Source organism: Pelophylax lessonae (assembly GCF_965119305.1).
Source record: "Pelophylax lessonae genome assembly, chromosome: 9".
NCBI classification, from domain to species: Eukaryota; Metazoa; Chordata; class Amphibia; order Anura; family Ranidae; genus Pelophylax; species Pelophylax lessonae.
In genome coordinates, this window is record NC_138776.1 from 271,030,820 (window position 1) to 271,055,009 (window position 24,190).

Below are 24,190 nucleotides of genomic sequence, written 5' to 3' on the forward strand. Positions count from 1 at the left end.
ACAGTGGCAGCCCTGGGTCCAGCAACGTAGACCTACGTCGCTGGACTCCTAGTGGTCTCGGCGGCGTGCGCGTTTAGACACAGCGGGAGTCGGGCCGGAGGAGGAGAGGCGGCGATTGCCGCCTCTCTTCCTCGATTGTTGGGAAAAGTGTGAGAAGAACCGCTTGCTTGTGTAAACAAAGCAGGCGGATCTTCTCTGTGACAGGCAGGGACAGATCACAGGATTCAGCATAGCTGAACCTGCGATCTCTGTCTGTGTCAAAGAACCCCCCACACACGTCAGTAAGCATGAGGCACACATTTAACCCCTTGATTACCATTACTGTTAACCCCTTCCCTGCCAGTGTCATTAGTACATTGACAGTGCATTTTTATATCACTGATTACTGTAGTAATGTCACTGGTCCCCCCAAAAGTGTCACAGATGTCAGTTAGGGGTCTGATCTGTCCGCCGCAATGTCGCAGTCCCGCAAAAAATTAGTATTAAAATTACTAGTAAAAAAAAAAAAACAATAAAAATGACATAAATCTTTCCCGTAGTTAGTAAACGTGATATCTTTTGCGCAAAGCAATCAAAATGTTGCCATTTTTTATTGTTACCAAAAATATGTAGCAGAAAACAAATTTGCCTAAAATGTTAAAAAATTTTGATTTTATAATTTTTTTTTTTCGGGAATGTTATATATCAGAATGTAAAAAATATTGTTTTTTTTTTTATTTTTTTTCAAAATTGTCGCTCTTTTTTTCAAAAATTAAAAATCGCAAAGGTGATCAAATACCACCAAAAGAAAGCTCTATTTGTGGGAAAAATAAGGACGTGAATTCTATTTGGGTACAGCGTCGCACGACCGCGCAATTGTCCGTTAAAGTAACGCAGTGTCGAATCGTACAATATGGCCTGGTCAGGAAGGGGGTAAAATCTTCCGGTATTAAAGTGGATAAAAATACGCTCATTGAGAATTTTTTTGTAGCTAAATACATTTTGGCCTAAATATATGACAAAAATTAAATATATTGGATATTTTTTAACTGTCAAAGTAGAAAAATATTGTTATTTTTTCAAAATTTACGCTTTTTTTTATTAATATCGCAAAAAATTAAAAGTGCAGAGGTGATCAAATACCACCAAAAGAAAGCTCTGTTTGTGGGAAAAAAAGGACGTAAATTTCGTTTGGGTGCGGCATAGCATGACCGTGCAATTGTCAGTTAAAGTCGCACAGTGCCGAATCGTAAAAAGTGGCCTGGACGTAAAGGAGGAAAATCCTCCGGTGGTAAAGTGGTTAATACCGCAAAAATGAAAAGCGCAGAGGTGATCAAATACCACCAAAAGAAAGCTCTGTTTGTGGGGTAAAAAAGGGTCGTAAATTTCGTTTTGGGTACAGCTTTGCATGACCGCTAAAGTCACGCAGTGCCGAGTTGAAAAAAGTGGCCTGGTCATTGAGCAGCCAAATCTTCCGGGGTTAAAGTGGGTAAAATAAATATTTGCACTTCCATTTGTCGGGGTGCTTTACAGCGCACCTCACTATAGAAAGTACAGCAATGTATAAGCCGGGGTGTGCAGGCGAGGGTCTCCAACTGTAATTCAGTTATCCCGCTCATGAAGATACTTTGTAGCTCACAGCCGCACATAGACTCCAATGTATGGCTCCCTCCCCTACGCGTGTCGACACAGGGCTCTGCGTGTCCTCATCAGGGGGAGACATAATAATTGATATACCTCATTTATTATACTAATTATTGCACAGGTGAGAATATTAATTTTACAAAGTGACACAGAATTTTGCGCAGCACATATATACATTACATAAAATCAACTGCATCACACTCGTATTAGGGGAGTGAACAGTGCTAGTAATAGGGCTGCAGTTAGAAATCACGGGGGGGGGGGCCGTACAGCCTCCCCCCCTTGAATTTATCAAGACAATATTTTTACTTAATATACACTAAAATCATTATTGGTAGACACAAACCTGCTTGAATTAGCCCTTTTGTGTTTCTGGGTTGGTACCTCAAGCCAATATTTATGTAGGTGGGGACTTTTTAGGCAAGTAATGGTATTAATACCGTTTTGTAAGATAAATAAGAATTTTAATATAGTAAGATAGTGATACATATATACAGTGTACAACCATATGTTGTGACGGGTTAGAGACCCTTGTGAAAGATGTGTAAATAGTAGGAATAGGTGACAGGTGTTGATTAAAGTGACTTTTTTAGGAAGAAATCCTCTCTTCAGTTAGAGAATTCTTCCTGCGTCTTTTCCCAACGCGTTTCGGCTCTCAGACGAGCCTTTTTCAAGGGTGGTTGTCACCAGCTCTAAAGTAATTATACGAATAGTATCGTTAGTTTTCTTTCAGTAAATACCACTGATTTTATTCAGTGTGGTATCTTAAGAATATTTAATATCTGCATATACATACATCAGTGTTTTCCGTATAATTACTTTAGAGCTGGTGACAACCACCCTTGAAAAAGGCTCGTCTGAGAGCCGAAACGCGTTGGGAAAAAGACGCAGGAAGAATTCTCTAACTGAAGAGAGGATTTCTTCCTAAAAAAAGTCACTTTAATCAACACCTGTCACCTATTCCTACTATTGACACCTCTTTCACAAGGGTCTCTAACCTGTCACAACATATGGTTGTACACTGTATATATGTATCACTATCTTACTATATTAAAATTCTGATTTATCTTACAAAACGGTATTAATACCATTACTTGCCTAAAAAGTCCCCACCTACATAAATATTGGCTTGAGGTACCAACCCAGAAACACATTTACATTGGGACGACGGCAAACCCTGTATTCTTTAATAAGCGGATAGAGATCAAAAAACCCCTTCAATGAATTAGCCCTTTTTTAATTGTTTTTTACACTTTTTTTTCTTAATGTAAAAAAAACGTAACAATTCTTTTATATTACAATTTTTTTTTTAATTATTTATTAATGTGTAATTATTCTTTTTTTTTTTTATTTGTTATTTTTTTTTTACAGTAAAGGAAAGCCTGCAGTGCTGCGGGAGGGGAGCAGCACAGGGAAAGGGGGGGCACATGGGAAAGGGGGGGGGGTTCAGAAGCAGGCAAGAACAGGGAGGGCGCAATTACAGGAATGATGTCCTGTGTCTGTGTCTCTTCCTGAGAGGGGAGAAACTGGCTTTCAGCTGCTGCTGTGAGCTGCACAGGGCTTCCTTCTGTATTTGCCCCATAAGCGTGCGCACAGGGTGTGCCGGGTGTGCCTGGGCACACCCTAATCACCTAGGGCACATTTGCATTATCGCTCTGTTTGCCAGTGAGGAGATGGGAAAGATCTCCCTCGGACCTGCTCTGCCATAAGGGAAGTGCCACACACTTCTATTTCACTTTGCCAGCAGGGAGAGTAATGTACCGGGGCCATATACATGTAGGCACACACATGCATGTGTATTTAAACTATGGGGTGCACACCCTAATGCAATAGGCTGTGCACACCTATGATTTGCCCCTTCGCCCAACCGCACCGATTCCCCATGCTGTTGGGGCCCTCCTGTGTGGCCAGGCCCCCTACAGGAGGACTGGTGGTCCCCCCCCCCCCCCCCCATCAGCGGCCCTGGCTAGCAGCAATATCAGTCAATACAACCATAGATTGCTTGCAGCTCATTTCAGTTATATTAAAAAAATATGAACGCTTGTGGAAACCTTGGGTGGATCACTACCTCCCAGCTGATTTAGATGAAACGTTACCATCCCCAGGTTCCCTGATAGGGGGGGGGACCACTAGGCCTCCAGTAGGGGGCCCAGGCACACAGGGGGGTCCGGGCAGCAGGGGGATCAGCATGGTTGGACGGGAGGACAAATCACAGAACAACGCACTGCGTCTGTGTGTCTCATCTCCCCCCGCGGGCGCACAGGCAAATGGAGAGTGGGAGGGGGGGGGAGGGCCGGTAAAATATTCCATTTACCAGCCCCTTCTGTTTTTTTTAATTGAACATGGATTGCTCCTTTGTTACATATAGTTGCAAAGTTACATTAGTCAGGTTGAAAAAAGACACAAGTCCATCTGGTTCAACCAACAAAAAGAAGAAAAAAAAAAAAAAACAGTATTGAAAACCCAACCATACAATCCCATAGAATTCAGGAGTTGGGTTTGGCCCCTTAAGCCCCGTACACACGCGTCGAAAATTGGCAGGGAATTTTCGTCCGACGACCGATCTGCCGATTTTCGGCTTGTTAGTATGATGCTTCCGACAACCAACTCCGACTTTTCGGCCGAAAAAAATCTGGTGTGCAGAGTGCAGACTATAAAATTTTTGTTGGCCGTCAACACAACGGCCGATTTTCGTGCAGTCAGTACAGATTTCGACAGGGAAAAATCTGATGAGCAAGTCTGGGCATGCTCAGAGAAGAAAAAACACAAAGAAAGCAAACCAACACATGACATCACTTCTGAAGTAGAATTTTGTTGGGCGAGAAAATTCGTGTGCAGTCTAGGCACATTCCAACCAACAAAACACAACTCTGGACAAAAGACGGATGATTGGTCGGCCGATAATCGTTGCGTGTGTACGGGGCATTAGTTCCAGTGAAGGGAACTCTTAAGGCGTCGGCACACCAAGACATTTTGGACAATTTCATGCTCCCAACTTTGTGGGAGGAGTTTGGGGATGGCCTGACCTCACAAATGCACTTCTGGAAGAATGGTCAAACATTCCCATAGACACTCCTAACCCTTGTGGACGGCCTTCCCAGAAGAGTTGAAGCTGTTATAGCTGCAAAGGGTGGGCCAACTCAATATTGAACCCTACGGACTAAGACTGGGGTGCCATTACTTCCGGGTTCATTCTAGCTAGGGGTGATCAGTGAGGGGATGTTCTCTAGTCTCTCTCTCTCCTTTACCTGACAAAACCCACCATGCCAGTGCTGGGCCTGCAGTTGGGATATTTGAACCCAGGCAACATGTTGGAGGGTCTGGGGAAGCCATCCAGTGGTTGTATAGCATTTACAACCCTGTGACGATATCTGAGAGCGTACTTATTCTTCACCAGAATGTTCCCGAAGGGTACTGCTGGTCTCGGTAACAAATATTTCCACCATTGTAGGGAGGTTGGGGAAGCTTTCGAAATTTGGTGTTTGGCAATTTCCACCATTGGTCATCCCTACAAAATATCTAATCCTCGTGTTTGCTGATACTCTGATACCGGACTGGTAATATCATAGATTTCCATAACCAGGAATGAGATGAGGGAGGATCCATATCGTGTCCAATCATGAAGCAGATCTCTGGCCTCACTCACAGCTTTGCTGTCAGATCTAAGGGATCCACCAATGTGCTCCAGGCAGTACAGTACAGGGACTAAGTTATATTTTTTTCTTGAGGGGGGTTCAGCCTTGGGTACCCAAAGTGCAGTGGTCAGGAGTATATCATATACAGCCCAGTGTACAGAGTGAAATGGTCAGGAGTATATCATATACAGCCCAGGGTACAGAGGGCAGTGGTCAGGAGTATATCATATACAGCCCAGTGTACAGAGTGAAATGGTCAGGAGTATATCATATACAGCCCAGGGTACAGAGTGCAGTGGTCAGGAGTATATCATATACAGCCCAGTGTACAGAGTGAAATGGTCAGGAGTATATCATATACAGCCCAGTGTACAGAGTGAAATGGTCAGGAGTATATCATATACAGCCCAGGGTAAAGAGTGCAGTGGTCAGGAGTATATCATATACAGCCCAGGGTACAGAGGGCAGTGGTCAGGAGTATATCATATACAGCTCAGTGTACAGAGTGAAATGGTCAGGAGTATATCATATACAGCCCAGTATACAGAGTGCAGTGGTCAGGAGTATATCATATACAGCCCAGGGTACAGAGTGCAGTGGTCTGGAGTATATCATATACAGCCCAGGGTACAGAGCGAAGTGGTCAGGAGTATATCATATACATCTCAGGGTAGAGAGCGCAGTGGTCAGGAGTATATCATATACAGCCCAGGGTACAGAGTGCAGTGGTCAGGAGTATATCATATACAGCCCAGTGTACAGAGTGCAGTGGTCAGGAGTATATCATATACAGCCCAGGGTACAGAGTGCAGTGGTCAGGAGTATATCATATACAGCCCAGGGTACAGAGTGCAGTGGTCAGGAGTATATCATATACAGCTCAGGGTAGAGAGTGCAGTAGTCGGGAATATATCATATACAGCCCAAGGTACAGAGCGTAGTGGTCAGGAGTATATCAGCTCTCTACTGTTTATGAGCCAAACTGCTCTGGGCTCAATTCAAACAGGGTTTGGTAAACTACAGAGAAGATCGGGAACCAAACCCTATTGAGATCAATAGAAACAGATTAAAAAATGCCCATTTTCTTGGCTAATCGGTAAAAAGGTTTAGAGGTATAAAGAGGTATAAAAAAAAGATAGCATGGGGGGAGGGATGGCCAGTGCCCGAAAGAGAAGCTTTGAGTCCAGTATGGATTTTAAGGGGGTCCCCACAAAGAAACAAATAATAATAATAACTAATCCAAATATGCATCTTTACTGGCGAAGTAAGGGGAAAGTAAGTGTGTCCTAAACCATATTAGGCCACATGATCTCAAAATAGAGGGTGCCCCTGCAGGGTAGACCCACCTTGCAAAGTATCTTGTCCCAATGTTGATGAGGATAAGGGCCTCTTTGCAACAACCCTGGCTGGTGGTTGTGCTGGGGGGTGGGGGTCTGTGGGCAGAGGGCTTATCAGAATCTGGAAGCCCTATTTAAATATTGAAGGGTCTCAAGATATCACCCCCACATGAATGAGTATGGGGTACAGTGTGCCAATATCTTCTATGCAGGATGTGGAAACCTTACAAGCAGCCCTGAACAAAATAATGGGGGGGGGGGTGGGCAACTAAATGGCAGATGAGGTTTAATGTTGAAAAATTTAAAGTAATGCGCTTGGGCGTCAGAAATACGAAAGCAAGCTACTCACTAGGGGGGGGACCTCTGGGTGAGTCTAGGATGGAAAAGGACTTGGGGGTACTGGTAGACAGCAGGCTTGGCAGTGGCATGCAATGCCAAGCCACTGCAAGCAAAGCCAACAGAATACTGGGATGTGTAAAAAAGGGGATTCACTCCAGAAATAAAGAGATTATTCTCCCACTCTACAAGACTCTGGTCCGGCCACATCTGGAGTATGCTGTCCAGTTCTGGGCACCGGTCCTCAGGAAGGATGTGCTGGAACTGGAGAAAGTCCAGAGAAGGGCAACAAAAATAATTAGGGGAATGGAGGACATCAGCTATGAGGAAAGACTACAAGCACTGAACCTATTCTCTCTGGAGAAGAGACGATTGAGGGGGGATATGATATCCATGTACAAATACTGTACTGGTGACCCTAGCATAAGGAACAAACTATTCAGAGAAAGGGAATACAATAAGACACGTGGCCACTCACTAAAACTAGAGGAAAGGCGGTTTAACCTTAAAATACGCAGGGGGTTCTTCACTGTAAGAGCAGTAAGGATGTGGAATTCTCTTCCGCAAACCGTCGTATCAGCAGGGAGCATTGATAGTTTCAAAAAACAATTAGATGGGCATCTTAAAGACCACAACATACAGGGGTATACAATGTACAACATACAGGGGTATACAATATACAACATACAGGGGTATACAATGTACAACATACAGGGGTATACAATGTACAACATACAGGGGGTATACAATATACAACATACAGGGGGTATACAATGTACAACATACAGGGGTATACAATGTACAACATACAGGGGGTATACAATGTACAACATACAGGGGTATACAATGTACAACATACAGGGGGTATACAATGTACAACATACAGGGGTATACAATGTACAACATACAGGGGCATACAATGTACAACATACAGGAGGTATACAATATACAACATACAGGGGGTATACAATGTACAACATACAGGGGGTATACAATGTACAACATACAGGGGTATACAATGTACAACATACAGGGGTATACAATGTACAACATACAGGGGGTATACAATGTACGACATACAGGGGTATACAATGTATGACATACAGGGGGTATACAATGTACGACATACAGGGGGTATACAATGTACAACATACAGGGGTATACAATGTACAACATACAGGGGCATACAATGTACAACATACAGGGGTATACAATGTACAACATACAGGGGTATACAATGTACAACATACAGGGGGTGTACAATGTACAACATACAGGGGTATACAATGTACGACATACAGGGGGTATACAATGTACGACATACAGGGGTATACAATGTACAGCATACATTGGGGTATACAATGTACAACATACAGGGGGTGTACAATGCACAACATACAGGGGGTGTACAATGTACAACATACAGGGGTATACAATGTACAACATACAGGGGCATACAATGTACAACATACAGGGGTATACAATGTACAACATACAGGGGGTATACAATGTACGACATACAGGGGTATACAATGTACAACATACATTGGGGTATACAATGTACAACATACATTGGGGTATACAATGTACAACATACAGGGGGTATACAATGCACAACATACAGGGGGTGTACAATGTACAACATACAGGGGTATACAATGTACAACATACAGGGGTATACAATGTACATCATACAGGGGGTATACAATGTACAACATACAGGGGTATACAATGTACAGCATACAGGGGGTGTACAATGCACAACATACAGGGGTATACAATGTACAGCATACAGGGGGTGTACAATGCACAACATACAGGGGTATACAATGTACAACATACAGGGGTATACAATGTACAACATACAGGGGTATACAATGTACGGTTAACAGCAAACACACATCATAGGTTGAACTGGATGGACTGATGTCTTTTTTCAACCTCACTAACTATGTAACTATGTGTACTTGATGGTACCACTAGCTGAACGATAGCACCCTGAGCTGTCATTAGCGATCCCTACCCCTTTGCTTAAATTGTAGGGATTTTCAGGGAACCAATGAAAGCAGGAAGCTGTGATACATAGAATATTGTCGCTATTCATGATTCACGGTTCCTTCCAAACACAGTGGGGGGGGGGGGGGGGGGGCGACACAGCCAAAGTTTGAAAAAAATATCTACACGGCTCAAAAAATGAACACTTTGAAAACACATCAGATCTCAATGGGGAAAAATCTAATGCTGGATATCTATACTGGTATGGACAGGGTAATGTGTTAGGATCTATACTGGTATGGACTGGGGAATGTGTTAGGATCTATACTGGTATGGACTGGGTAATGTGTTAGGAAGGATCTATACTGGTGTGGACTGGGTAATGTGTTAGGATCTATACTGGTATGGACAGGGTAATGTGTTAGGATCTATACTGGTATGGACTGGGGAATGTGTTAGGATCTATACTGGTATGGACTGGGTAATGTGTTAGGAAGGATCTATACTGGTGTGGACTGGGTAATGTGTTAGGATCTATACTGGTATGGACTGGGGAATGTGTTAGGATCTATACTGGTATGGACTGGGTAATGTGTTAGGAAGGATCTATACTGGTATGGACTGGGTAATGTGTTAGGATCTATACTGGTATGGACTGGGTAATGTGTTAGGATCTATACTGGTATGGACTGGGTAATGTGTTAGGATCTATACTGGTATGGACTGGGTAATGTGTTAGGATCTGTACTGGTGTGGACTGGGTAATGTGTTAGGAAGGATCTATACTGGTATGGACTGGGTAATGTGTTAGGATCTGTACTGGTGTGGACTGGGTAATGTGTTAGGAAGGATCTATACTGGTATGGACTGGGTAATGTGTTAGGAAGGAAAGGATGTCATATTGTTTGATGGAAATGAAAATTATCACCCTACAGAAGGCTGAATTGAAAGACTCCCCGAAAATCAAAGTGAAAAAATGATGCAGCAGGCGAGTCCATTTTGGTGAAATTTCATTGCAGGACCTCAGAATGGTCCTCAGTAGTTTGTATGGCCCCCATGTGCTTGTATGCATGCCTGACAATGTTGGGGAATGCTCCTAATGAGATGATGGATGGTGTCCTGGGGTATTTCCTCCCAGATCAGGACCAGGGCATCACTGAGCTCCTGAACAGACTGAGATGCAACCTGGCGGCGTCGGATGGACCGAAACATAATGTCCCAGAGGTGTTCTATTGGATTTAGGTCAGGCGACTGTGGGGGCCATTCAATGGTATTGATTCCTTCATCCTCCAGGAATTGGCTGCATACTCTCACCACATGAGGCCGGGCATTGTCCCTTACATTGGTGACCAATGGGAGAAGAAACCCCTTATATAAATGGTTAGTGTAGTGATCCTTTACATTGGTGACCAAATGGAGAAGGACCTTCTTATGTCAGTGATCATTGTAGCAGTCCATTACATTTGTGAGACCAATGTTAGAAGGACCAAGGACCCCCTTACATACTCATCAGTGGAAAGACCCTCACCTTACAGATCATTGATGTCAGTTGTTACTGAGAGACAGAAATTGTTCATTGCTCATGGAACCCCTAGAAACCTTTGGAGGAACCCTGGCTAAGAAAGGCTGGACTAGGCAGTAATATATTTCTCTCCCCCTTGGTGGGAGTGGAGATGACCCATCTATAAGGATATACAGTACATACACACACAGCACAAGGCCGTGTTCTCACTACGAGACGTTTCTCGGAGCTGCATTTCCTCTGACATCCACAAGGTGGTGATCTCACTTCTACCCAAACAGGAAGTCTCTATGGAAAACAGGAAGTGATGTCAGGTATAAATAGGAAGTTCCGGGTGAAAGGTGGGTCGGGAGGACGTAGAAAGGTGACGTTGCTGGAAGTAGCAGAAGAGGAGGTAATAAGATCGTATTTTCTATTTACACCCAGTAACCCCCCAGTCATGTCCCTACTCTTCCTCCATAGTCACTGTGACCCCTTCAGGGTCAGAACTTTCCTCCACTTAGGTATATATTTTAGTTATCAATTATCATCTTTACTTGTCTAGCTGTATAGAACGAATGAGGATGAAGGAGGACCGGAGTCACATGACTGAGAAGATACTAAACCTCACCCTGGAGATCATCTACCTAGTGACCGGAGAGGTGAGGAGGATTCTGGGAGGTCACATGACATCACTCTTATCTCTATTAATAAAACACAGACCTGACCGGAGAGGTGAGGAGGATTCTGGGATACTAACATGATATTCCTATTGGTTCTCCAATACAGAGATTTCCTCCTCTGAAGTCAGGTGATCATATGACCATCACAGTGCCTCCATGTGACTCCCTAAAACCTGAGAGACACAACATGCAGAAGATTCTAGAAGTCACCAAGAAGATGATGGAGCTGCTGACAGGAGAGGTGAGCGGTGCTGGGAATTCTGGGACATTATCCAGTAACAGACAAGGGATGTGTCTGGATGGTGACTGTATCATTGTGTGTGTCAGGTTCCTATAAGGTGTCAGGATGTCACTGTCTATTTCTCCATGGAGGAGTGGGAGTATTTAGAAGGACACAAGGATCTCTACAAGGACGTCATGATGGAGAATCAGCCGCCCCTCACATCACCGGGTAAGAGGAGACTTTATTGTAAAGGAGAGAGCAGTACGGAGGGTCCACCTAGATCCCCCATCATCTGATAAACACATAGAAACAATGTATTCAGTCAGTGTGTGTGTTTCCTACAGATGGATCCAGTAATGGGAACCCACCAGAGAGATGTCCCCGTCCTCTGTATTCCCGGGATTCCACACAGGAAGGTCACACCATCCCCCACCATCATCAGGTAGACGAGGAACAATCACTGATAGTATCATTAGGATCTGTACATTATCTGCATTGTTACCATTGATGTCATTTTTATTATATATTCAGAGTGGAAACCTGAGAGATTCTAAAGTTGAGGTTAAAGAAGAAATAAAAGAGGAGGATGATGAGGATGGGGTCATGGAGGAAGTACACAAAGATCTGTACCAGGACACCATGGTGGAGTCATCCAGCTACAGAAACCCACCAGAGAGATGTCCCCGTCCTCTGTATTCCCGGGATTCCACACAGGAAGGTCACACCATCCCTCACCATCATCAGGTAGATGAGGAACAAATATTGGTAATTAAAATTGTTATACAATCGTGTTTGTTACAATTAATGTATTATTATATATTTTAGAACAAAAACCCCAAGGATAATATTGTAAAAGAAGAGTATAAAGAGGAGGATGAGGAGTATGGAGTGATGGAGGAGTTTTCAGAAGGACCCAAGGATATGATGGAGCCACCTAATACCAGGAACCCACCAGAGAGATGTCCCCGTCCTCTGTATTCCCGGGATTCCACACATGAAGGTCACACCATCCCTCAATGTTACAAGGTTGGTGGAATGGAGCTTATAAAACACAGACTCATAGAGACGATGTGTGGATTTGTTTACGGGATCTTACAAATGTTAAAGCTTATATAGCGCCCTCCTAGGTAGGTGTTATTGGGCACATGGCTCGGTTTGGTGGGGGGTGAGTGTAGCGCCCTCCATGGTAGGTGTTAGTGAGGACATGGCTCGGTTTGGTGGGGGGTGAATGTAGCACCCTATTAGGTAGGTGTTAGTGAGGACATGGCTCGGTTTGGCGGGGGGTGAGTGTAGCACCCTCCTAGGTAGGTGTTAGTGAGAGAAGTATAGTTTTGAGATCTGTAAATCTGTGTTGCTCTCTGCCTATCAGGGAGCAGAATCTGTTAGTGAGGTCTGCGATTCATTCAGTCTGAAGAGTGTTTCACGCTGGTTCAATAGGGAGGCATGTTAGACAGTGGGAGGAAACCTGACCAATTGATGCATAGGCTTTTGTTACAGTCCTGGTGATTGGCAGTGGCAGGTAGCCTGGGTGCATTCTGGTATACTGTATAAAAGCCAAGAGCATATGTGCTGTGGGGTCATTGGCTGGAGAGCAGAGTTCCAGAGGGAGGGGGCGATCGCTTCCTCCTCTGTAGAGGTGTCATGTGGTTGCAGGAGGTAGTCCTGAGGACCAGAGGAGCGGTAGAGAGGAGCTGAACCGAGAGGTCCAGGAAAGCTGACTGAGAGGGGAGACATTGGAGACCCTGGGACTGCAGTGTCATGAGTACAGGAACTCGTGTCAAGGGGCCTGACCTGAGGGGGGCCACCCTTGCTTGTAGGATAGTCAGTGGATGGGTGTCAGCAGAGAACTGTCTGTTCACCGAATCATCTTGGGGAAAAAAAGACTGAATCCAAGTTCATCCATAGTGGCAAGGTGAATCAACAGCCTGGCTGTATCAGAAGATAGGAGTCCTCAAACATTGTCTATACTTAAACTGGAGTATCCCACTAATTCCTTCTTCTATCCCCATTTTACAATAATCCCCACAACAACCAAATACCCCTGGATTGATTATTGGAGTGACGAGAAGAAATTAGAAACTTGTATCTGTCATGACTGTATGTTGGTAACTCAGGAGGACCCGTAGAATAACTGGCAGTCCCTATGGGGGCAGTGCTTCACTTCTATTTTACATATAATATTTTATCTCCTTCTCTTGGTTTAGGGTGAAGATCTGATAGATATAAAAGTTGAGGTTAAAGCAGAAGAAGAAGAGACGTATGTGAGGGATGATCAGCAGTCTATGGAGGAGGATGGAATAACGGGGACATTTATAGAGGAGGACACTCCTACAGAGATCAGCACAGGTGGGTCATTAACACGAAATACATTCCTCCACCCATACTGCTCACTGATTGGTCCAGAGAAGGGTGGGGACTGGGTGATATCAGCCTGTAATCTCCTGGTCACTTTCCTGAGCTGTGTTCCCCATCCTGTATTCCTGTATTCCTGTATTTCCCCACAGTGCCTATAGTAACCAATCATATTTTATCCTTATTTTATTTATAACGGTCAGATTAATAAAATCTGCTTGATATTAATATTGTTAAAGTTGTGTTTTTAATATTTATTTTTGTAACGCAGTTCTGCATAAAAACATTTAACAGTGCCATTTCATGAGATAACCTAGGAGGGCAAGTTTAGGGGCAGGGTAGGGTAGGGGTTGGGTGGGGCAACTGGTGGTGAGTAACTCTTAAGGCCTGGCTAGTAGCTCAGGACTGGAAATTTTAAGCCCTGCTCTATATTGTACATTACATACTCCTGACCCCTGCACTATATACTCTATGTTGTACATTACATACTCCTGACCCCTGCACTATATACTCTATGTTGTACATTACATACTCCTGACCCCTGCACTATATACTCTATATTGCACATTATTTACTCCTGACACCTGCACTATATACTCTATGTTGTACATTACATACTCCTGACCCCTGCACTATATACTCTATGTTGTACATTACATACTCCTGACCCCTGCACTATATACTCTATATTGCACATTATTTACTCCTGACCCCTGCACTATATACTCTGTTTTACATTACATACTCCTGACCCCTGCACTATATACTCTATGTTGTACATTACATACTCCTGACCCCTGCGCTATATATTCTGTTTTGTACATTCTATAAAATAATAGTGCAGCACTCCTTGTGAACAAACCTTATAGCAAATACTATAAACGGACTATAAAAGTGTCTCTCATTAAAGTGCACAAATAATACTCTCACCTCTTCAGATGGACCCCATTGCTCCATACCAAGAGGACACACCCAGCATGAAATCACACACCTTCAGGTACATGTAGGCGGAGCCTCCTCTTTAGGTAGCCAGCTCCTGCTACTAGAGATGAAGAGACTCCATAGTGCTCACTGTTATATTTATTACATGGATAAGAAAAGCACTCACAAGGTTAAAAAAGCAATCCAGCATTGAATACACACAATCACTGCAGATTCCCCAAGCATCAGTCTCAGTGTAACTTGAGGGCACTCCGCCCAACGTGATGATGTCCTCAAACCACTCCCATCTGATGCATTGCATCCTGATTGGACTTCCCAGAGAGATATATATGGTCTTCAGGATCAGTCCAGTCTTCATCTTGGTTGTTCTCCCCCCATCCTCACTCTCTGACCTCTGGTGGGGCTCAGTCCCGCTGTTATTCATGACTAAATCATGGACTAAATAAGGAAGTGCGGGACTTCTTGTGTTGGGAAGATGGCAATGAGTGATAGAGGGGGAGGGGACACTCGTCCTATAATCCCCTCATCACTGTCACTCCTATAAAAGACAGTTCTCGTAGTTTCCTCACTCTCTGACTAAGGTCCATGAATAAAGAAATTAACTGGTAGGAGATCAGAGGACCCATTTACTAGTTACCTTGAGGGGGGAATTGTAAGATCCTCAGAGACAAAGCTGTCTGATGTGGGCGGAGTCCTGGTTTAGGGGAACCAATCTGCTGATGTCTAGTAATAATCTTTGTATTTCTATTTTAGTAGATGGACGGGAGATGAGGAAAACCTCAGAGGATTGTCTCACTTTGTCTCCAGACTGTAAAGTAGAAGATGAGGACATCACACAGTATAGTCCAGGAGAAAACCCGGCGACCTCAAATGTCCATCCGGCACCACACAGTGTAGATGGACCATCGTATTCCTCTTATCCTGAGGAACCTCAGACTGTGAGGGACAGTGCCGGACCATCGTATTCCTCTTATCCTGAGGAACCTCAGACTGTGAGGGACCATGCCGGACCATCGTATTCCTCTTATCCTGAGGAACCTCAGACTGTGAGGGACAGTGCCGGACCATCGTATTCCTCTTATCCTGAGGAACCTCAGACTGTGAGGGACAGTGCCCTCCTTCCAACAGATAAGAAGTTTTCTTGTCCTGAGTGCGGGAAGAGTTTCCATTTTAAATTCAATCTTGATGAGCATAAAAGATCTCACACAGTTGAGAAGCCGTATTCCTGTCCTGAGTGCGGGAAATGTTTTTTTAAGAAAGCCCATCTTTCCCTACATCAGAGATCTCACACAGAAGAAAAGTCATATTCTTGTTCTGAGTGCGGGAAATGTTTTTCAGGGAAGTTCAATCTTAACAGACATCAGAGATCTCACACAGGAGAGAAGCCGTATTCCTGTCCTGAATGTGCGAAATGTTTTGCAATAAAATCAGAACTTGTCACACATCAGAGGTCTCACGTAGAGGAGAAGCCATTTTCCTGTTCTGAGTGCGGGAAATGTTTTTCTTTGAAATCCAGTCTTTTTAGACATCAGAGATCGCACACGGGTGAAAAACCGTATTCCTGTTCTGAATGTGGGAAATGTTTTGCGATAAAATCAGAACTTGTCAAACATCAGAGGTCCCACACCGAGGAGAAGCCATTTTCCTGTTCTGAGTGTGGAAAATGTTTTTCCTTGAAGTCCAGTCTTTTTAGACACCAGAGATCACACACGGGGGAGAAGCCGTATTCCTGTTCCGAGTGTGGGAAATGTTTTTCACAGATAGCCCATCTTTACACACATCAGAGATCGCACACGGGGGAGAAGCCGTATTCCTGTCCTGAGTGCGGCAAATGTTTTGTACGAAAATCACAACTTGCCCTACATCAGGGCTCTCACACGGGTGAAAAGCCATATTCCTGTCCTGAGTGCGGGAAATGGTTTTCAAGCAAGTCGCATCTTTACAGACATCAGAGATCTCACACAGGGGAGAAGCCACATTCCTGCCATGAGTGTGGCAAATGTTTTGTACGAAAATCACAACTTGTCACACATCAGAAGTCTCACACGGGGGAGAAGCCATATTCCTGTCCTGAGTGCGCAACATGTTTTTCTAGGAAGTCCCATCTTTACAAACATCAGAGATCTCACACGGGGGAGAAGCCGTCTTCCTGTCCTGAGTGAGGGAATTGTTCCTCACCGAAGTCCTGCCTTCCTGTACATCAGGGGTCCCACACAACCCTTGAGGTGTCTTGAATCTTATTACTGCCTTGAGCGCGGGAAATGTCTTCTATATGAACGTTGCTGGACATCCAACCCAGATCGCCAAATTTCTTCTAAATTACTCCCCCACCTGCTTTCAGATACAGGCACACATCACCATAACTGGTGGACCGGTCCACAGGCTCAAGCATTTTGGGCTGAAATTTTCCGCATTCAATCTACCCTGTTTAATGGTCCCGGACCCAAACCCAGCTATGGCCTTACGTAACCAAAAACCATTAGAAGAAACCCATCTACAGCTTAAACTTCTCCTGTAGGTCACTACCGCTGTAAAGGAAACCATCGCTAAGGCCTGGAAAACTCCTCTCCCGAATATCACAGAATCCAAAAATAGAATCAGCAGAGCCATGATACATGCCAAAGTCGAAGCAGTTTTATAAGACGGGGGTCAAAAAATATGAACGTAAGTAATGTATATATGTGCTGCGCAAAATTCTGTGTCACTTTGTAAAATTAATATTCTCACCTGTGCAATAATTATAATAAATGAGTTATATAATAAATTATGTTAAAAAAAAAACTATATTGTGTTGTCATTATTTATGTGACTAATGTGTTGATAACCTTTCTTTATAATTATTGGTGTTATCTCACTGAAAACTGTAAACTTAAATAAATTAACCACTTTAGGACCGCTCACTGTGCTGCTACTGCGGCAGGTCGGCTCCCCTGGGTCCAGCGATGTAGACCTACAACGCTGGACTCCTAGTGGTCTCAGCGTCGCGCGCCACTGGAGGGTCACTCCCGCTGTGTTTAGATACAGTGGGAGTCGGGCCGGAGGAGGAGAGGCGGCGATTGCCGCCTCTCTTCCCCGATTGTCGGAAGATCCGCCCACTTGTGTAAACAAAGCAGGCGGATCTTCTCTGTGACAGGCAGGGACAGATCACAGGATTCAGCATAGCTCAACCTGCGATCTCTGCCTGTGTCACAGAACCCCCTCCCCCCACACACGTCAGTAAGCATGAGGCACACATTTAACCCCTTGATCACCATTACTGTTAACCCCTTCCCTGCCAGTGTCATTAGTACAGTGACAGTGCATATTTATAGCACTGATTACTGTAGTAATGTCACTGGTCCCCCCAAAAGTGTCAAAAATGTCAGTTAGGGGTCCGATCTGTCCGCCGCAATGTCGCAGTCCCGCAAAAAAAATCGCAGATCGCGGCAATCACTAGTAAAAAAAAACAAAAAATAAAAATGACATAAATATTTCCCATAGTTAGTAAACGTGATATCTTTTGCGCAAATCAATCAAAATATTGCCATTTTTTATTGTTATCAAAAATATGTAGCAGAAAACAAATTGGCCTAAAATGTTAAAAAATTTTGATTTATAATTTGTTTTTTTTGGGGAATTTCAAAATTGTCGCTCTTTTTTTAAAAAAATAAAAATCGCACAGGTGATAAAATACCACCAAAAGAAAGCTCTATTTGTGGGGAAAAAAAAAGACGTAAATTTTATTCGGGTACAGCGTCACACGACCACGCAATTGTCTGTAACACAGTGCCGAATCTCAAAATATGGCCTGGGTCAGGAAGGGGGTAAAATCTTCCGGTCCTAAAGTGGATAAAAATACGCTCATTGAGAATTTTTTTGTAGCTAAATACATTTTGGCCTAAATATATGACAAAAATTGAATATATTGGATATTTTTTAACTGTCAAAGTAGAAAATGTCAATTTTTCGCAAAATTTTCGCTCTTTTTTTATTAATATCGCAAAAAATAAAAAGCACAGAGGTGATCAAATACCACCAAAAGAAAGCTCTGTTTGTGGGGAAAATAGGGACGTAAATTTCGTTTTGGGTACGGCGTTGCATGACCGCGCAATTGTCCTTGAGCAGCCAAATCTTCCGGGATTAAAGTGGTTAAAATAAATATTTGCACTTCCATTTTTCGGGTTGCTTTACAGGGCACCTCACTATCACCTCACAGCCCGCACATAGACTCCAACGTATGGCCCCCTCCCCTACGCGTGTCGACACAGGGCTCTGCGCGTCCTCATCAGGGGGAGACATAATAATTGATATACCTCATTCATTATACTAATTATTGCACAGGTGAGAATATTAATTTTACAAAGTAACACAGAATTTTTCGCAACACATATATACATTACATAAAATCAACTGCATCACACTCGTATTAGGGAAGTGAACAGTGCTAGTAATAGGGCTGCAGTTAGAAATCACGGGGGGCCCGTACAGCCTCCCCCCCTTGAATTTATCAAGACAATATTTTTACTAAATATACACTAAAATCATTATTGGCAGACACAAACCTGCTTGATTTAGCCTTTTTTTTAATTGTTTTTTACACTTTTTTTTTTTAAATGTAAAAAAACTTAACAATTCTTTTATATTACAATTTTTTTTAAATTATTTATTAATGTGTAATTATTCTTTTTTTTTTTTTTTTAATTTGTTACTTTTTTTACAGTAAAGGAAAGCCTGCAGCTCTGCGGGAGGGGAGCAGCACAGGGAAAGGGGGGGTGGGTCAGAAGCAGGCAAGAACAGGGAGGGGGGGATCCGTGTCAGAGGCGCAATTACAGGAATGATGTCCTGTGTCTGTGTCTCTCCCTGCAGCAGGTGAAAGCTGGCAGGAGGGGGAGAAACTGGCTTTCAGATTCTGCTGAGAGCTGCACAGGGCTTCCTTCTGTATTTGCCCCCATAGGCGTGCGCACAGGGTGTGCCGGGTGTGCCTGGGCACACCCTAATCACCTAGGGCACATTTGCATTATCGCTCTGTTTGCCAGTGAGGAGATGGGAAAGATCTCCCTCGGACCTGCTCTGCCATAAGAGAAGTGCCACGCACTTCTATTTCACTGTGCCAGCAGGGAGAGTAATGTACCGGGGCCATTTACATGTAGGCACACACATACATGTGTATTTAAACTTTGGGGTGCACACCCTAATGCAATAGGTTGTGCACACCTATGATTTGCCCCTTCGCCCAACCGCACCGATTCCCCATGCTGTTGGGGCCCTCCTGTGTGGCCAGGCCCCCTACAGGAGGACTGGTGGTCCCCCCCCCCCCCTATCAGCGGCCCTGGCTAGCAGCAATATCAATCAATACAACCATAGATTGCTCGCAGCTCATTTCAGTTATATTAAAAAAATATGAACGCTTGTGGAAACCTTGGGTGGATCACTACCTCCCAGCTGATTTAGATGAAACGTCACCATCCCCAGGTTCCTGATAGGGGGGAACCACTGGGCCTCCAGGTAGGGGGCCCAGGCACACAGGGGGTCCGGGCAGCAGGGGGATCAGTATGGTTGGACGGGAGGACAAATTACAGAACAACGCACTGCGTCTGTGTGTCTCATCTCCCCCCGCGGGCGCACAGGCGGATGGGGGGGGGCCCGTAAAATATTCCATTTACCAGCTCCTTCTGTTTTTTTTCAATTGAACATGGATTGCTCCTGTGTTACATATAGTTACAAAGTTACATACCTAACCCAACCATACAGTCCCATAGAATTCAGGGGTTGGGCTTGGACCCTTAGTTCCAGTGAAGGGAACTCTTAAGGCGTCGGCACACCAAGACATTTTGGAAAATTTCATGGTCCCAACAGTTTGGGGATGGCCTCTTCCTGTTCCAACATGACTGCACACCAGTGCACAAAGCAAGGTCCATAAAGACATGGATGAGCTAGTTTGGGGTGGAGGAACATGACTGGCCTGCACAGAGTCCTGACCTCAAAAATCTGACCTGACAGAACACCTTTGGGATGAATTAGAGTGGAGACGGCAAGGCAGGTCTTCTCATCTAACATCAGTGCCTGACCTCACAAATGCGCTTCTGGAAGAATGGTCAAACATTCCCATAGACACTCCTAAACCTCGTGGACAGCCTTCCCAGAAGAGTTGAAGCTGTTATAGCTGCAAAGGGTGGACCAACTCAATATTGAACCCTACGGACTAATGCCCCGTACACACGTTCCGATTATCGTACGACAAAACTCGCTTTCGACCTGGTCTCACGATAATCTGATCGTTAGTACACAGCTTTCGACAGCCGATCACGGCAGTTGGTCCAACAAAATCCGAAGGGACAAACAGGAAAACTTCTGTCGTACGACATCTTCTCGAACGATAATCGTTTCGTCAGTACAGTATTCGTACGCTAAAAGTCGATCGACAAATACCACACATGATCGGAAACAGTAAAATAATCCGCAGTGGTCAGACGTATATACATCACTTCCGTTACGTAGCTATGAAAAATACACTTGGTCAGTGAATCGTACGAAGAAAGTGTGATGGTTTGTAGGCAGAGTTGCTTTCGATTTTAGTAACATACAACAATTATAAAACTTTAGTCATACGATTATCGTACCATAATCGGAACGTGTGTACGGGGCATTAGACTGGGGTGCCATTAAAGTTCATGTGTGTGTAATAATAATACTGTGCTATGGTCATAAATATTTAACATCTCCGCTCTTGTAACTTAGTTTATCTCGCTTTTAAGGGTTGCCTCCCAATCCATTTGATGCGTATTGTGCACCTTGTTTTATCCCCTTTCCCTTGGGGCTACCTTAAAAAAGTTGTTATTTTCCGTATGTTACCCTTTAGACATACCAATAAAAGTATTTAGAACAAGAATGTTGGTGGACCGGTGGGGAAGAAGCACACCCTGATATACACCTCAGATATACTCCATGGCTGATCTTCATCATGTAAGAAACACTTCATAAGGAGATCAGAGATCACCAAAGACATGGATGAAGTGTTGTCCCGTGTCGGCCATTGATAGCAGGAGAAAAATAAAAATGGAGTCCTTACCTTTCATTGGCTGAGTAAATTTTTTGGTGGAGAGACTTAGAGGTCTATTATGAAAATGAAAACAAATAGTTGATGGAAGGTGGCACAGGTTTGCCCGGCCGTGCCGAATATCGGCCGTATTTTATATAACTCAGTGATTTTCTATGATCATCGCCTCCATCTAGTGTCCATCATTCTGTATCACAATATTTTTACAGATGGAGGAAAAATACTTCATTATGGCCACTAGATGGAGCTGACAATCATAGGAAATCACTCTGTCAGTTACAATATGGCCAGAATTGATCCCAGCTGGACTAATTCTTGTCACACTCGTCCAACAAATCTTCTGTACATTGACCCCTTGGTTTCCTCCATCAGGCATGGTTCCCTACAAATACCGGAGATATTCTACCCATGTACTTATGAGTACAGTAGACATCAAAGAACATAAACCAACAATATTACACCAATCACTGATTCCAAACCAAAATACTGAATTTGGACATTAGCGCAATCAACATTTCGTATGTAGGTGCCCGTGATATAGCGTTTTATGTACATGGGGACTCACAAATTTGAGAGGGGGAGTTTGGGTGCTTTGGGGTAGCGTGAATGTTTTCCTCCATTTTTTTTCACTTAACTTTATTGCCAAAAATAATGGACTAATAGCCCCCCCCCCCCCCCCCATATGTTAGCATTTTGTTGTGACAGGTTTTCTTTAATGAGAAATGAAGGATATTTTAGGTCCCTCATGTTTCTCCTGCCCTCCACTGAAGATAATGGAGAACAGACTGGGCTCCATTCACAGATTCTCCATCCACAGTGGTCAGGAATGATGGCACAGAACCTGGAAGTAACCTACTACACATCACTTCCGGGTTCATTCTAGCTAGGGGTGATCAGTGAGGGGATGTTCTCTAGTCTCTCTCTCTCCTTTACCTGACAAAACCCACCATGCCAGTGCTGGGCCTGCAGGTGGGATATTTGAACCCAGGCAACATGTTGGAGGGTCTGGGGAAGCCATCCAGTGGTTGTATAGCATTTACAACCCTGTGACGATATCTGAGAGCGTACTTATTCTTCACCAGAATGTTCCCGAAGGGTACTGCTGGTCTCGGTAACAAATATTTCCACCATTGTAGGGAGGTTGGGGAAGCTTTCCCTGAGTATCGAAATTTGGTGTTTGGCAATTTCCACCATTGGTCACCCCTACAAAATATCTAATCCTCGTGTTTGCTGATACTCTGATACCGGACTGGTAATATCATAGATTTCCATAACCAGGAATGAGATGAGGGAGGATCCATATCGTGTCCAATCATGAAGCAGATCTCTGGCCTCACTCACAGCTTTGCTGTCAGATCTAAGGGATCCACCAATGTGCTCCAGGCAGTACAGTACAGGGACTAAGTTATATTTTCTTCTTGAGGGGGGTTTAGCCTTGGGTACCCAAAGTGCAGTGGTCAGGAGTATATCATATACAGCCCAGTGTACAGAGTGCAGTGGTCAGGAGTATATCATATACAGCCCAGTGTACAGAGTGAAATGGTCAGGAGTATATCATATACAGCCCAGGGTACAGAGTGCAGTGGTCAGGAGTATATCCTATACAGCCCAGGGTACATAGTGCAGGGGTCAGTAGTATATCATATACAGCCCAGGGTACAGAGTGCAGTGGTCAGGAGTATATCATATACAGCCCAGGGTACATAGTGCAGTGGTCAGGTGTATATCATATACAGCCCAGGGTACGGAGTGCAGTGGTCAGGAGTATATCATATACAGCCCAGGGTACATAGTGCAGGGGTCAGTAGTATATCATATACCGCCCAGGGTACAGAGTGCAGTGGTCAGGAGTATATCATATACAGCCCAGGGTACAGAGTGCAGTGGTCAGGAGTATATAATATACAGCCCAGGGTACAGAGTGCAGTGGTCAGGAGTATATCATATACCGCCCAGGGTACAGAGTGCAGTGGTCAGGAGTATATCATATACAGCCCATTGTACAGAGTGCAGTGGTCAGGAGTATATCATATACAGCCCAGGGTACAAAGTGTAGACAACACCGCCAAAGTTTGAATTTAACTATTGCCTCATCCGTACTCTTTAACAACTAGACTGAGCATCAAGCTGTCATTTATCAGTGATAGGAATGCTTTCATCTCAGCTGAATAACTTTTTAGTTTCAACAGAACTTGGAGTAATTTCCAGTTGTCAGTGATGTAGTGGTCCCTTACATTGGTGACCAATGGGAGAAGGACCCCCTTACATCCTCATCAGTGGGAAGACTTACAGATCATGAGAGACAGAAATGGTTCATTGCTCATGGAACCCCTAGAACCCTTTGGAGGAACCCTGGCTGAGAAAGGCTGGACTAGGCAGTAATATATTTCTCTCCCCCTTGGTGGGAGTGGAGATGACCCATCTATAAGGATATACAGTACATACACACACAGCACAAGGCCGTGTTCACACTACGAGACGTTTCTCAGGACTGCAGTTTCTCTGAGCTCTACAAGGAGGTGATCTC

At 44.1% G+C, this 24,190-nt stretch overlaps 3 protein-coding genes across 3 annotated transcripts in view; 2 read left to right on the forward strand and 1 right to left on the reverse strand.

Annotated features, from left to right (window-relative positions):
• LOC309564078 (uncharacterized protein) overlaps positions 1-16,789 on the forward strand; it is a gene marked incomplete at both ends in the record, with an annotated part of 46,592 nt that extends 29,803 nt beyond the window's left edge. Inside the window, one exon of the mRNA XM_082268706.1 lies at positions 15,994-16,789. Within this exon, the coding sequence (XP_082124832.1) occupies positions 15,994-16,789 (796 nt within the window). The remainder of the gene's footprint in view (positions 1-15,993) is intronic.
• The window catches only part of LOC309564465 (uncharacterized protein), a gene marked incomplete at both ends in the record, with an annotated part of 1,172,539 nt that overhangs the window by 148,959 nt on the left and 999,390 nt on the right, over positions 1-24,190 (reverse strand).
• Positions 1-24,190, forward strand: part of LOC309564074 (uncharacterized protein) — a gene marked incomplete at both ends in the record, with an annotated part of 288,253 nt that overhangs the window by 121,156 nt on the left and 142,907 nt on the right. The window lies entirely within an intron of this gene.